This window comes from Cetorhinus maximus, chromosome 1, assembly GCF_964194155.1.
Source record: "Cetorhinus maximus chromosome 1, sCetMax3.hap1.1, whole genome shotgun sequence".
Taxonomy (NCBI): Eukaryota; Metazoa; Chordata; class Chondrichthyes; order Lamniformes; family Cetorhinidae; genus Cetorhinus; species Cetorhinus maximus.
This window is the reverse complement of record NC_135879.1, coordinates 221,658,017-221,672,983: the sequence shown is the minus strand read 5'-3', so window position 1 is coordinate 221,672,983 and position 14,967 is coordinate 221,658,017. Positions and strand designations below refer to the sequence as shown.

The following is a 14,967-nucleotide window of genomic DNA, read 5'->3' as shown; positions in this document are numbered from 1 at the left end:
GCAGTGATAGGAGCAGTGAATCAAAAGATGTCACAGACAAAAGGATCAAAGGGGTGTTGAAGGTGGTGATATTATCTAAGAAATGTGCTAATTAAGAATGGATGGCAGGACACTCAAGGTACAGCTCTAGTGGGGGTGGGGTGGAAAGACTGACAAGGTATTAGTTGTAGATTTAAAAATAATGGAAATAGGTGGGAAAAGAAAAATCTATATAAATTATTGAAAAAAAAACAAAAGGGAGGGGGAGGAAACTGGGTGGGGCTGGGGGGAGGGGGAGTTTAAGATCTAAAGTTGTTGAATTCAATATTCAGCCCGGAAGGCTGTAAAGTGCCTAGTCGGAAGATGAGGTGCTGTTCCTCCAGTTTGCGTTGGGCTTCACTGGAACAATATAGCAAGCCAAGGACAGACATGTGGGCAAGAGAGCAGGGTGGATTGTTAAAATGGCAAGCGACAGGGAGGTTTGGGTCTTTCTTGCGGACAGACCACAGGTGTTCTGCAAAGCGGTCGCCCAGTTTGCGTTTGGTCTTTCCAATGTAGAGGAGACCACATTGGGAGCAACGAATGCAGTAGACTAAGTTAGGGGAAATGCAAGTGAAATGCTGCTTCACTTGAAAGGAGTGTTTGGGCCCTTGGACGGTGAGGAGAGAGGAAGTGAAGGGGCAGGTGTTGCATCTTCTGCGTGGGCATGGGGAGGTGCCATAGGTGGGGGTTGAGGAGTAGGGGGTGATGGAGGAGTGGACCAGGGTATCCCGGAGGGAACGATTTAAAAAATCTATCCAATGCAGCCTTGAGTAAATTCAATGCTCCAGTCTTCATTACTTTCTGGGGAAGAGAATTCCACCACTGAGGGGAAAAAAAAACATTCTCCTCAACTGCTTCTTAAAAGGGAGATCTCTTAGTCTTAAACTGTGTCCCCAGTTTTGGAGCATCCTCCTGGTATTAACCCTATCAAGTCTCCTCAGTATCTTATATGTTTCAATAAGGTCACCCCTCGTTCTTTCTTCATAGGATGTGGGAGTCGCTGGCAAGGCCAGCATTTGTTGCCCATCAGCTTGCTAGGCCATTTCAAAAGGCAGTTAACAGTCAACCACATTTGTGTGGGTCTGGAGTCACATGTAGGGCAGACAAGATAAGAATGACAGATTTCCCTAAAGTGTATTAGTGTACCAGATGGCTTTTACAATAATCAGTGGTAGTTTCATGGCACTATCACTGAGACTAGCTTTACAACTCCAAATTTATTAATTGAATATAAATTCCATCAGCTGCCATGGTGGGACACAGGTTAAACCTGTGTCACCATTAGCATTTGCCTGAACCTCTACATTACCGGTCCAGTGACATTGCCACTACATCAATCTCTCCTCCCTCCAAAGTCAAATGGATACAGGCCTAACCTGTTCAACATTTCTTCATAAGGTAAGCCCTTCATCCCAAGAATGAGTTGAGTGAACCTTCTCTGAACTGCTTTGAATGTAATTATATTATTTTTCAAATAAGGTGACCAAAACTGTACACAGTATTCCAGATGTGGTCTCACCAAGGCTCTATACAGCTGCAGTAAAACTTCTCTACTTTTATATTTCATTGCCTTTGCAGCAAATGCCAACATTCCATTTGCCTTCCTAATCACTTTCTGTATCTGCATACTATCTTCTTGTGATTCATGTACCAGGACACCCAGATCCCTATGTAGCATTGAGTTCTGCAATCTCTCTCTATTTAAATAATATACTGCTTTCCTATTCTTCCTGCCAAAGTGAACAAGTTCACATTTTTCCACATTAAATTTAACCCATCTACATCCCTTTGCAGGCTCTTTCCATCCTCTTGACAACGTATTTTCATAACTATCTTGGTGTCACTGGAAAATTTAGCTACCATACATACGGCCCCTTCATCCAAGTCATTGGTCGAATTGAGGCCCCAGCAATGATCCCTGTGGCACTCCACTATTTGCAGCTTGCCAACCTAAAAAAGATCCATTTATCCCTGCTCTCCACTTCCTTTTAGCTAATCAATCCTTAATTCATGCTAATATGTTAGATCTACACCATGTGCTCTCATCTTATGTAGTAACCTTTGATGTGGCATCTTATCACATATCTTTTGGAAGTCCAAGTACACCACATTCACAGGTTCCCCTTTATCCACCTTGCTTGTTATTTCCTCAAAGAACTCAAATAAATTAGTTAAACATAATTTCCCTTTTACAAAACTATGTTGATTCTGTCTGATCCCATTATGATTTTCTAAGTACCTTGCTATAGCCTCCTTAATAAAGGATTCTAGCAATTTCCCCATGACAGATGTTAAGCTAACTGGCCTATGGTTTCAAGCTTTCTGTCTCCTTCCTTTTTGATTAAATGTGTTACACTAGCTATTTTCCAATCTACTGAGACCTTTCCAGAATCTAGGGTATTTCGGAAGATTATAACCAATGCCTCTACTATCTCTGCAGCCACTTTTAAGACGCTAGGCTGCTGGCCATCAGGTCCTGGGAACTTGTCAGTTTTTAGGTCTAATACCTTTTCTCTGGTGATGGTGATTGGTTTAAGCTACCACCGCCCCCCCCCCCCACACCCCACCCTTTTACCTCGTGATTTTCAAGTACTATTTGGAAGTTTTTGAGGCCTTCTACAGAGGAGGCAGACACAGAATATTTGTTCGACACTTTTGCCATTCCTTGATTTTCATTAATAATTTCCCAGACTTACTCTCTGGAAGTTTAATACTAGCTTTAGTTACTCTTTTCCTATTTAAATATATGTAGAAACTCTGGCTATCTGTTTTTATATTACTACCTAGCTTTCTCTCATATCCTACTTTGATGGTTCTTTAAATTTGACCAATCTTCTAACCTACCAGTTATCTTTGTGGGTTTGTACAGTGTTTCTTTTAATTTGATATTATCCTTAACTTCCTTATTTAGCGGCAGATGATGCATCCTTCCCAAAGAGTCTTTCTTTCTCACTGGGATAAATCTTTGCTGAGAGTTATTAAATATCTCCTTAAAAGTCTGCCACTGCATCTCTACTGTCTTAGTTTATGGCCTAGTTTCCCAGTTCACTTTAACTAGCTCTGCCTTCATACCCTTATAATTACCTTTATTCAGGTTTAAGACACTAGTCTTAGACCCACACCTTCAAACTGAACATGAAATTCTATCATGATATGATTGCTGTCACCTAGAGGTTCCTTTACCATGAGATTTGCCATGAGATTGATTAATCCTGTCTCATTGCACATTACCAAGTCTAGAATAGTTTGCCTCTTGGTTGTCACTGGAACATACATACTGCTCTAAGAAATTGATCTGAATATGTTCCATGAACTAATTTTCCAGGGTACCTTTGCAAATCTGATTCACCCAAGCTACATGTGGATTAAAGTCCCCTATAATTATTGGAGTACCTTTCTTACAAACCCCATTTACGCTCTGTCCTACAGTGTAACTACTGTTAGGGGACCTATAAACTATTCCCACAAATAACCTCTTACCTTTCCTATTTCTTATCTCTATCTAAACTTATTCCGTGTCGTACTGTTTTGAGTCAAGGTCATCTCTCACTACTGACCTTATGACACCTTTAATTAACAGAGCCACCCCACCACCTTTTCCTAGCTTCCTATCTTTTGAAATGTCAAATACCCTTCAATATTTAGGTCCCAGTCTTGGTCACCCTGCAACCAGGTCTCTGTAATGCCTATTGGGTCATACACATTCATTTCTATCTGTGCTAACAATTCATCCATTTGTTATGAATGCTGTGTACATTCAGATACAGAGTCTTTAACTCTGTCTTTTTACCATTTTTGCAATACCTGGCTGTGTCATCAGGTAAACTCTTAAATTTGTACTCTTTGACCCTTCCTGCCACTCCGCTTATCATTACCTAAATCGCTACCCTGCACTATTACCTTGTCATTTCCCTTTAATTCACCATATCTCCCCTCACATAATCCCTTCCCCCCACTATTTAGTTTAAAGCCCTCTCTACCACCCTAGTTATACAGCTCGCCAAAACACTTGCCCCAGCACAGTTCAGATGAAGACCGTTCCAATGGTACAGCTTCCACTTTTCCCAGTACTAGTCCCAGTGCCCCATGAAATAAAGCCCATTTCTCCCACACCAGTCTTTGAGCCATGTATTAATCTCTCTAGCCTTACTTATCCTATGCCAAGTTTCTCATGTCTCAGACAATAATCCAGAGATTATTGGCTTTGAGGTTCTACTTTTTAATTTAGCCCCTAGTTGCTCATAATCCCTAAGCAGAACCTCTCTCCTAGTCCTATCCACATTGTTGGTACCTGTGTGGACCATGACAACTGGATCCTCCCCCTTCTCACTGCAAGTTCTTCTCCAGCGCAGAGTGATGTCCTGAACTCTGGTGCCAGGCAAGGAACACAGCCTTCTGGGCTCTTGCTCTTGGCTGCATTATATGTATATCCCCTGACCAAACTGTCTCCTACTACCACCACCATCCTATTTATCACTCCCTACTTGAATGGCTTCCTGTACCACGGTGCCATGGTCAGTTCACGCATCCACCCTGCAGCCCCTGTTTTCATCCATACAGACTGCAAGAACCTCAAGCCTGTTGGGCACTTGTACCCTTGTTGGGTACAAGAATTGTTGGGGACTTATTGGGACTCCTGCACTTCTACCTTCTCAGCCCCCTTACCTGACTCACTTGCAGTCACACCCTCCTGTCCCTGACCACTGACCAAATCAGACAACCCTATCCTACGAAGTGTGATTGCCTTCTGGAACAAAGTGTCCAGGTAACCTAGCCCCTCCCTGATGCATTGCAGCGTTTGCAGCTCAGCCTCTCGCTCATTGGCTCTGAAGCTCCTCAAGATCCAGACACTTACTGCAGACGTATTTGCCCTGGATCACACTGGTGTCCAGGAACTCTCACATACTGCAGCCGCAACACATTATCTGCCCTGCCATCTTTGCTGTGTGCTAATTAATTTATTTTTGTCTTAATTTATTTTAATTCTTAAACCCTACTACTCCTGATAAGCATTATGGCTGCTGGTAAGCCTCACTATTATTAATAAAACCTTACAATGATTAATAAATTACACGAGTTTTTAAAGATAAACAAGAAAAATATTCATCAGCCAATCAATTACCTGTTTCTCTGTGACGTCAAACATTGATTTTTCTCAGAACGCAGCCGGTCGGCTCTGGAGCCACAGCCTGGAGGAGGATAGCTGCTTTAAAATGACGGTCCTCCTCTCCACGCACTATTTTAGATGCTGCTGTCTCGCTCTCCTCTCGCGCTGTTTTAAAATGAAGGGCCTCCTCTCTTTGCTCTGTTTTCATAGAGACATAGAAAATAGGCGGAGAAGTAGGTCATTCAGTCCTTTGAGCCTGCTCCGCCATTCAATATGATCATGGCTGATCTTCTATCTCAACGCCATACTCCCATTCTCTCCCCATACCGCTTGACGCCTAGAAATCTATGCATTTCCTTCTTAAATATATTCAGTGACTTGGCCTCCACAGCCTCCGGTGGTAGAGAATTCCACAGGTCCACCAGCTTCTGAGTGAAGAAATTTCTCCTCATCTCAGTCCTGAATGGTTTACTGTGTATCCTGAGACTATGCCCCCTTGTTCTAGACACCCCTCCAGCCAGAGGAAACATCACTCCTGCATCTAGTCTGTCCAACCCTGTCAGAATTTTATGGACTGTATCTTCCGGTTGGCGAGCGGGGGTGGGGCCCACTCACCGACGTGTAAAATGACACAGGGTGGCATCGGGCGGGCATCCAGACGTCACCCCGCGTCATTCACATTCTCAGGTTGGCGGGCGGACAGCCGACTCGGCTGCGCGTCCGCCTACCCGTCAATGGCCTATTAAGGCCATTAACAAAGTAGCTGAAGTCATTAATGGACCTGTCCGTCCAACCTTAAGGTTGGCGGGCAGGCCGGGAGCCCTGCCGGGCTTCTGAAAAAGCATGAAACCTCATCCACGGGCGGGCTGAGGTTTCATGAGGATTTAAAAATCTCACAATATTTTAAAATAAAAATTGTGGACATGTCCCAACTCATGTGACAATGTCACATGAGGGGACATGGCAGAGAAATTTTTTTCTCAGCTTTATTTAAAGTTTAAAATGTGAGCCGATCTCCCTGAGGCAGCACTTTGCCTCAGGGAGATCTGTGCGCTCTTCCGCGCGCATGCGCGAATGAGCGCACTCCCGGCTGGGGGAATCCCCCTTGCCAGCACAGGGAGCGCATAGCGCTTCCTGGTGGACGTAACGCTGGACGGGCCTTAATTGGCCTGCCCACGTAAAATGGCGGTGCACCCCCGACCGGGGGCCCCAATCAGAAGCCTGCCCACCCATGCCCGCTCCCTCACTCCCCCCACCCCCACAGATGGGGGGAAAATGTTGCCCTATATTTTTCAATGAGATCCCCACTCATTCTTCTAAACCCCAGTGAATAGAGGCCTAGTCGGCCCAATCTCTCCTCATACGACAATCCTGCCATCCCGGGAATCAGTCTGGTAAACCTTCGCTGCACTTCCTCTTTAGCAAGTATATCCTTTCTTAGGTAAGGAGACCAAAACTGCGCACAATACACCAGGTGTGGTCTCACCAAGGCCCTGTATAGCTGCAGTAAGACAGCCTTGCTCCTGTACTCGAGCCTCTTGCAATGAAGGGCAACATACCATTTGCCTTCTTAACTGCTTGTGCACCTACATGTTTGCTTTCAATGATTGATGTACAAGGACACCCAGGTCCCTTTGTACAGCAACATTTCCCAAGCTATCACTATTTAATTAATACTCTACCATTCTGTTTTTCCTACCAAAGTGGATAACTTCACACTTATCCACGTTATACTGCATCTGCTGCTGTCCTGCTCTCCACTCACACTGTTTTAAAATTAATGACCACTTAAGGGCCTTACCCTGCCACTGGAGGTATTAACCCCATTGTGGGCGAGCCTGTCACCACACAGGGTGCACGAGGAGTAAAGCTGTGCAGGCTGCTTGGGTGGGCCCTCCTCCAAAGGCACTCAGTGCCTGCTCGAGAGACCCTCGACTGGGAAAGGGGAGGCCAGCTGAGAGCCACCTCACTGCTCTCACTGCTGACCACCCTTACATACCCCTCTCCACGAAAACCCTCCCGCCATGACTTACCTCTGGCCTGGGTCACTTCTCAATCCTGGGTCTCTGGTGGCTGTTGATCCTGCAGCAGCCATCCCCTCCCTGGTAATGCTGGTGAGCGAAAGAGCTGCCAGCCTTGGATTGGCTGGTAGCTCTCTGGGGTGGGACTTCTGCCCCTGGAGCCCTTGATCTCAGAGAAGGCCTTCTACTGGCCATTTAAATGCCTGAGAGGCAAGACTTCCCAGAGGAGGCAAGGTGGGTCCCTCCCCAGCTCTCCAGTCAGCAGGTGAGACCCCAATGTCTCCATAAAACCCCTCAATCATTTCCTTTAGGAATCTTTACTCCTGTTAATATTATATGCCGATTTGTGATATTATTCAAATCACCAGATATATTGTGATAGATATGGTCTGATTCTAATGGTTCCGTTTGAAATAATGTGGTTAATTTCCCAGTTATTAACAAGACCCAACTAAAAGTTTTTTTGCCAAAACTAAGTGCAGGTCTACTTTCAGTGGCACATTCTAATGAACCAAATAACACAGTCCGCAACCCTGTCCCGGTTTGTGCTTTAAATTCGATAACCGAGCTTTAGTAGTCCATGGCAAAATAAAGTCAGCATCCTATTTGTGGTGAAATGTCGCTGCATTTCTTGCGGGATAAGACACGCTTGGGTTTGCTGCCATGAATTGACATTAACAACGAATCATTTCGCTTGTCGTTTGCAGAGACCACCAGGTCCAAACCCATCCTGACCGGGACGCACCCTGTAAACACCACTGTCGATTATGGAGGCACAACCTCCTTCCAGTGCAAGGTCCGCAGCGACGTCAAGCCTGTGATTCAGTGGCTGAAGAGAGTTGAATATGGCAGCGAGAACAAGTACAACTCCACCATTGATGTCGGTGGACAGAAGTTTGTGGTGCTGCCAACAGGAGAGGTGTGGTCCAGGCCTGACGGCTCTTACTTAAACAAACTGATGATCTCCAGAGCAAAGGAGGAGGACGCTGGGATGTATATCTGCTTGGGCGCAAACACCATGGGATACAGCTTCCGGAGTGCCTTCCTGACCGTGCTGCCAGGTAGGCAGGTTCCTTCTCTCAGCGCTTGTGTACTGGAAATAAATAATTTGCTTTTTCTAGGTTTCAGCAGTGCCCTTTTGGCTTTGGGTGCCAGAGATTTTGAAATTTTCAAATCCAAACCTGGGGATCTGAGGTTGGTCCAGTCCAGCTGACACACTAAGCTTCCTAGACCATCAGGAGGCATGAGAAAACATCGCCCTTCTTCTCTCTTCCACTGTTAAACCCCCAACAGCCGCACTTCATTACCAGAGTAACGTGGTGCTAGTATGTGTCTAAGTACCTTGTGTAATTGTTTAGGCTTTTTTTAAACTGTAAAGTCTAGGCGAGGGTCCAAGGTTGAAAAGTGTGGTACAGAAAATAAGATAAATGATAGAGTACGTGGCTAAGCTTCGGTTTTAAAACTTGTCAGCTACAGTTGGGGGAGGAGGGGAAGACTAAGGAGTTTCACAATTTTGAGACGTGAAGAACATAGGAACATAGGAACATAGGACTTAGGAGCAGGAGAAGGTCATTCAATCTTTTGGAGCCTGCTCTACCATTCAATAAGATCAAGGCTGATCTGGTTGCAGCTCAGCTTCACTTTGCCATCTGGCCGCCCTCCCATAACCCTTGCCTTGAATGAGTAGAGTAGGACACACTGCTGTGAGCCTTGATTTACCATGGTGAGGATTCAAGGAGATTTGAGAACCTTTCTTTAAGGTTTGCCCCTCCTTTAGCCAGTATCACCGCTATCAACACCCCTTCAACCTTTTGTTTATGACATCTTTTGCAGCCTCTCCTTTGCCACCACCTATCGCTGGCCTTCTATCCAGCTTCACCTGTCCCACCCCTCCTTAAACAGTATATATTTCATCATATTATTACTTTTCTTTAGTTCCGAAGAAGAGTCATACGGACTCAAAACGTTAACTCTGTCTTTCTCTCCACAGATGCTGTCAGATCTGCTGAGTTTTTCCAGCACGTTTTGTTTTTGTTCCTTCTATAAGGTGACCTACTTGGAACTCCTATTTTAAAGCTGAAGGGTGATGAGCAATCAGTATCCAGACAACATACTGTATGATAAAGGAACAAAAATGAGAACAGCTTTTAGGACTGAAACAGCAGTTATCTTAAAAAAGAGTTACATGGTATCATGGTAATACAGCAGTTATAAGGATGTTAGGGAAGGCCAGAGGAGAGAAGACCAATGACTATCAACTTCACTTACTGCCAACGGGCAAACACATGATCCAACAAACGTGGAGTTACCCAATTAACTGCAGCATCTGCACAGAATTTGCATGGGGTTTCTACCAAATGACTGCTGTAACTTAGAGAGAAGACCAGCATAAATCTGATCTCATTTGGATTTATAAGGCAAGGCATTGACTAAATGACAAATTTGCAACATTAGAAGCCTGTTGCCTGGCAATCAGGGCAAGAGCTTAAGGACTTCAAGTTGTCCTGTTTCTGTAAGGACCCAGCTGGCAGGTAAGGGACACGATGGTGGGAATGGGTGGGACATGGGGGACATCTACAATGCATGGACTCGGCACTTGTACATCAAAACTGCAATTAGGGTTCAAGAATTGGTGTAGGACCCAATTTGCGTCTCCTGCCTGTTTTGGGGAAGAATGTTGGATGCTCAGTTAAAGGCGAGTCTGAATTAGGCACACTAATGGGTATCCAAGGTGCCCACAGGTTTTCCTCTGCCAGTTACACATTTTTCAATCAGTGTTCTCTGTGTTCTCTCTCAGCTGATGAATTAAACAGGACAGGGAGAAATAATTTTTTTTTAAAAAAGCTGGATTAAGAGGAGATGGGTATTGAAGTAATTAAACACACTGCCCTTTCAGCTTTCCAAATTGGTTTTGAATCCACCCAGATCGATCTCAGTGAATGTATCATCCTTCTGCTGGCTGCTTGAACTCTCCGTAAAATGGATTTGTGCTGGTTTAACTGAACTACCAAGCAAATCAAAACTTTGGTAGAAACTATCACTGAAATGACAATCCCATCCAGAGAGAATAGCGTGGAAAGTAGGAAAAGATACTTTTCTAACATCAGTGCACCATTTGACATTAGGATACGTTTTTTGAAATAAAACTATAAATTCTGGAAATACGCAGCAGGCCAGGCAGTTTCTGTGACGTGAAACAGAGTTAACGGGCCAGAATTTTTCAGATGGCAGAGTTTGCTGCCCCGCCAATGAAAACATTGGTGTGGAACGCACCCCGGCTCCTGACAGCTGTCTTGCAGCCTTTTACCACACTGCGGAGCCTTACTTGCCTGGGAGCAGGCCTTCTGCCCCTATCGGGAGAGGAAGTCTCAGCTGGCAGCTCGCCAATTCCAGCAACGCCACCGGGACCACTGCTGGGACTACACGAGTCCGACATAACAAAGTGCAGGTAAGTCTGAGGGAGCTTCAAGGGTGCCAGGATTGGGGGCTCATGGGGGAGGGAGAACCAGAGGGTGGGGGCATGGTTGCAAAGGCCAAGGGGAAAGTGGGCATCCGGGGTGGGGGGGAAAACCGGGGTGGGGGTGCTCTCGATCTGCAAAGGGGACCTGTGAGGGCGGCACCCACCCTTTCCTGCCCAAGGCCTGGGCAGGCTAACTGGTTGGGCTTCCCCTGACTCATCTCTGCAGGCCTAAAAATTGCAGCGAGTGGGAAGTAGCCAACAATCAGCCACCTAAGGATTCAAGTGGGAGGAGGGCAAGTGGGCTGCCCTCCCCCCCTGCAAAACCACTGCGTGTGGTCTGGGCTGGGCAGGTAGACGGAACTTTTACGGGCTGCCCTGCCTGCAAACCCACCAGCGGGGACAGTAAAATTCAGCCCAAAGTTTCGGGTAGGTGAAAGGTCATCAACCTGAAACATTATCTCTGTTCATCTCCAGAGCTGCTGCCAGCCCTGCTGGGTGTTTCCAGCAGTTTTGGTTTTAATTTCAGATTCCCAGAATCTGCAGTGTTTTGCTTTTGTGTTAGCGTGGAGGTGATTTTGACTTTGGGGGCTAGTGTAAAGCCAACAATATTGATGCAGCCGCCCATTATGCATTCCTCCTCTGATTTTCATTTCCAGTGACTACATTGTTGGAGAAGGCGAAAGAGAGCTTTATTCTGTAGCTGCCCAAACTGTGCCGAGCCCCAGAGCGGTCACTGTGGATGGAAAAATATTCAATTTTTCCATTCACCTCAATGAGCAGGAAACTTCACTGATAAATAAATCATGCTGAACAAACAGCTACGCTGGTTTGTTTTCAAAGGTTTAGGATACTGTAGGAAGTAATTTGTCAATGCACTTAGCACACATCGTCCAGGCTGCTTTGATGCTAGAAGCTACGGATCTAAGTATTCGTAGCATGAAAAGCTTAATGCTTTAACAAATGACTTTACAAGAAGCATAATGGAAGGATTAAGTGCATTGATACTATGATGATTTTCGACCAGAATTTTATACAAACGTATTCAGTATGGAATTAAGGCCAACATCTGTACTTATTGATGCAAAGAACTGAAACGAGGTGAATGGTGTTGATTATATGTGAAACTGACAATTTGGAGCACTACTCATGTCTGTACATGGTGAGATGTTATATTCAACAGAACCAATCAAAGCTGAATGTTTACAGTGGAGAATATCCAGGAAAAAAGGTTGCTGGTTGATTTTTCTCTAATAGCGGTAATCAGTGTTGAGGTAAAATACTTGCACAAGACTTCCAAATTAAACCAATATTTTTGTGTTGTTCTAAAAGCCAAGCTGTGTGAGGTCTTTGCAGAACACAAGTTGCTGGATCTCAACAAAAATCACAATTGGATGACTCTAACCTTTTCACCGAAACGCTTGCATTGTTGAACAAATAGTGTCATGCATCCTGGCAGGGACCACATTGCTTATCTTTTTTGGAACTATTTGGCCTTACTTTTTTTCTTCCCCACAGCAAAAGCCAAATCTTAGGCAGTTCTGAGGTCGTGGGCCTGCATTGCTGAGGGCTTGGGATGGAATATAGGCGGTCAGGTTCATCAGAATATAACAATGTCAGTCTCAGAGTTTGTAGACCTATGAAGTACATTGTAATGTTGCTATGCTAGCTTTCTGCCACTAAAGAAAGAGTAAACTATAGCTCTACGAAGCCTCATGGACCCCAAAGGCCCAATATTGTGGCTTTATAATATAAGGTGTCTTTCATATTATGTTTGCTTCTGCAATGTGTTTTGGACGAGAAGTTAAACCAAGGCCCTGTTTGCTCTCTCAGGTGGACCCAAAAGATCCCATGGCACTATATGATGAAGAAGAGCAGGGTTTTTATCCCCCATGTCCTAGCCAATATTTGTACCTCACCATCACTAAAATAGATTATTTAGTCATTATCACATTGCTGTTTGTGGGAGGTTGCTGTGCACTAATGTTTCTAACATTACAACAGTGGCTACACTTGACAAGTACTTCACTGGCTTTAAAGCACTTTGCGATATCTTGAGGTCATGACAGGCACTATATAAATGCACGTTGCCTTCTTTTTAAGAACAGCAGCATTTAGAATAATTTAAACAGTCCGTGGCAACCTCACTCCTATGGTATGTTTTCACCTACGTGCGAAACATCTCAGTGTTGCTTCAGCAATTTACATGCACCAAGATGTCACAAATGACAATGAGATGGAAGACCAGTTTATTTTGCTAGTGTTAGTTGAGGAAGAAATTTTGGCCAGACTTTCAATTGACTTTTATTAGACCATGACAATTATAATCTAAAAACCATGAGTTAAAATTTTACAAGGCATTAGTGATTAGTTTACACTTAGTTTAGTTTTGATCGATACACCACAGTAACATCAGAAAGAATACAGGAAGAAAACAAGAATTATTCCAAATGTAAAGGGGATGAACTATGAGGAAACCCTGAAGAAACTTAAATTTTACACTCTAGAAAGGGTACCCATCAAAAATTGTAAAATGGTAAATAGGGTGAATCCAGATTATTGCTTCAAAGTATGCCAAGAAGGCATAAATGGATGAGTGAAAAGTTAATTTAGAACAGACATATGGCAAGAAATTCTTAACTCACTGGAAACTATGGTTTAAATAGGGTTCGATCATTTTCACTAAATATTATTGATTGTAATGGTCTGCTTCATTTGTCTTTCATTTGCAATTTACAAATAGCTAAATTTAATGTTGGAAAAAATCAAATAAAATTGTAATATAGCAAACTCAGAAATGAGGAGCATAAATACTGACATGGGTCAAATGGCCTGTTTCTCTGCTGTAAATACTTTGCAATAAAGGAGCTATTTCCCACAAGATGGGGCAAAAACAGTGGGTTTTCTCAAAATAAAGTCAGCTCCCGATGAGAGAATTAAAGGATGGTGATTAATAGGAATTAGCTTTTCCCATTCTTAATGCTTTCATGATTAATCTTTCTGTGTTCGTCGAAGGAATAATGAACTTCTTGGATTACAGGAACAGGAAATTAGTCAACAAGGTTGGATAACATGTTATAAATTGGGGGTGGGGGCTGGGATAGGGGGGGTGGAATCATCTGAATTGGATTCAAAACTTGATGAATTCCAGTGGAGCCACATCAGAATGGAAGGAGGTTCTTAGCAGAGTGCAGCTTACAATGTACATCAATGATTTAGATCTGGCGACAGAAAGACAGCTACCCAAACACTGACAATTCTAAGTGTAAGTAAGAAAAACTCACATTGTTAGAGAACACTTCATATCCTCATGATGACTCAAAGGGCGGAATCACTCCAGATTTGCACAGAGTGCGGCAGCGGGTGTGAGAAAGGTCGTTTTACCCGCCGGCCGCGATGGCGGGTTTTCGCACCATTTCGTCCCATTCCCTGCGCATCCCGCCTCATTAATAATGCATTCTCGGGAAACACACTGGCTCGCTGGCAGGGCAGCCTCTGATTCGCCCACCCTGCCATCACCTGAGGCCTTCAGTAATCCGGGCGGCATATTTAAAGGGCACCCCTGCACAGAGCTAGCTCTCTCCGAGGCATCGGGAGCTGCTGCAAAGGCCTGGCTGCCAAAGGGAGGAAATGTGCTGCCCCTAAATTTAGTGACATCTCCCTCGGGCGCCTGCTGGATGCAGTGAAGGCCCGCCACAAAGTCCCCTACCCTCACTCTGGGCAGAGACTCAAGGCCCGAAGACACCTCGGAAGAAGAATCTGCTGACATCCTAATTGACGACCCGTCACAGCGCTCACCCACCCCCTCCAGCAGCGCAGGGACACACACCTCCAAGGGTCCTAGTTCTAGAGTAGCTTCGGGGTCACAATCGGGTGAGCACGTCGCACTGTCTGATCCACAGCAGGCAGTGGCAGGGGCTTCCCAGGTTTCTGACACTCGGAGGAATGCTGGAGGCCATAAATCTGCTGAGTCCAGGTCAGATGAGGAGTCGCTGGATTCAGTCAAACCTCAACTGCTGGAGCTGCAACGGCAAGCTTGGGAACATCAGGAAGGGATGTCCGCTGCACTCCTCAGGTTGTAAGGCACAATGAGGAGTCCGTCCGCCTTCAGGCTGAAGTGATAGTGCTGGCATGTCAATGCACCAAGGTCAACACTGGTAGGATGGTGGCCTCCATGGAGGCCTTGGTCTAGGACAATGGTCCTGCACTGCTGCACGGGCTGAAATCCATCACTGACGCCGTAGTTGGCCTCCAACAGTGTCAACATGAGAGGGGTACGAGGCAGCTCGATCTCACTCCAGCTTCCCCTTCTCCTCAAGGAGTCAGCCATAGGGAGGAGGACCAGCAGCTTCCAAGAATAT

At 45.0% G+C, this 14,967-nt stretch overlaps 1 protein-coding gene across 3 annotated transcripts in view; it reads left to right on the top strand.

The window, feature by feature from the left end:
• The window catches only part of LOC144687491 (fibroblast growth factor receptor-like 1), a 352,123-nt gene that overhangs the window by 300,593 nt on the left and 36,563 nt on the right, over positions 1-14,967 (top strand). For all 3 annotated transcript variants that reach the window (XM_078553729.1, XM_078553722.1, XM_078553713.1), the window contains exon 6: positions 7,857-8,210. In XM_078553729.1, coding sequence (XP_078409855.1) covers positions 7,857-8,210 — 354 coding nt within the window. The remainder of the gene's footprint in view (positions 1-7,856; positions 8,211-14,967) is intronic.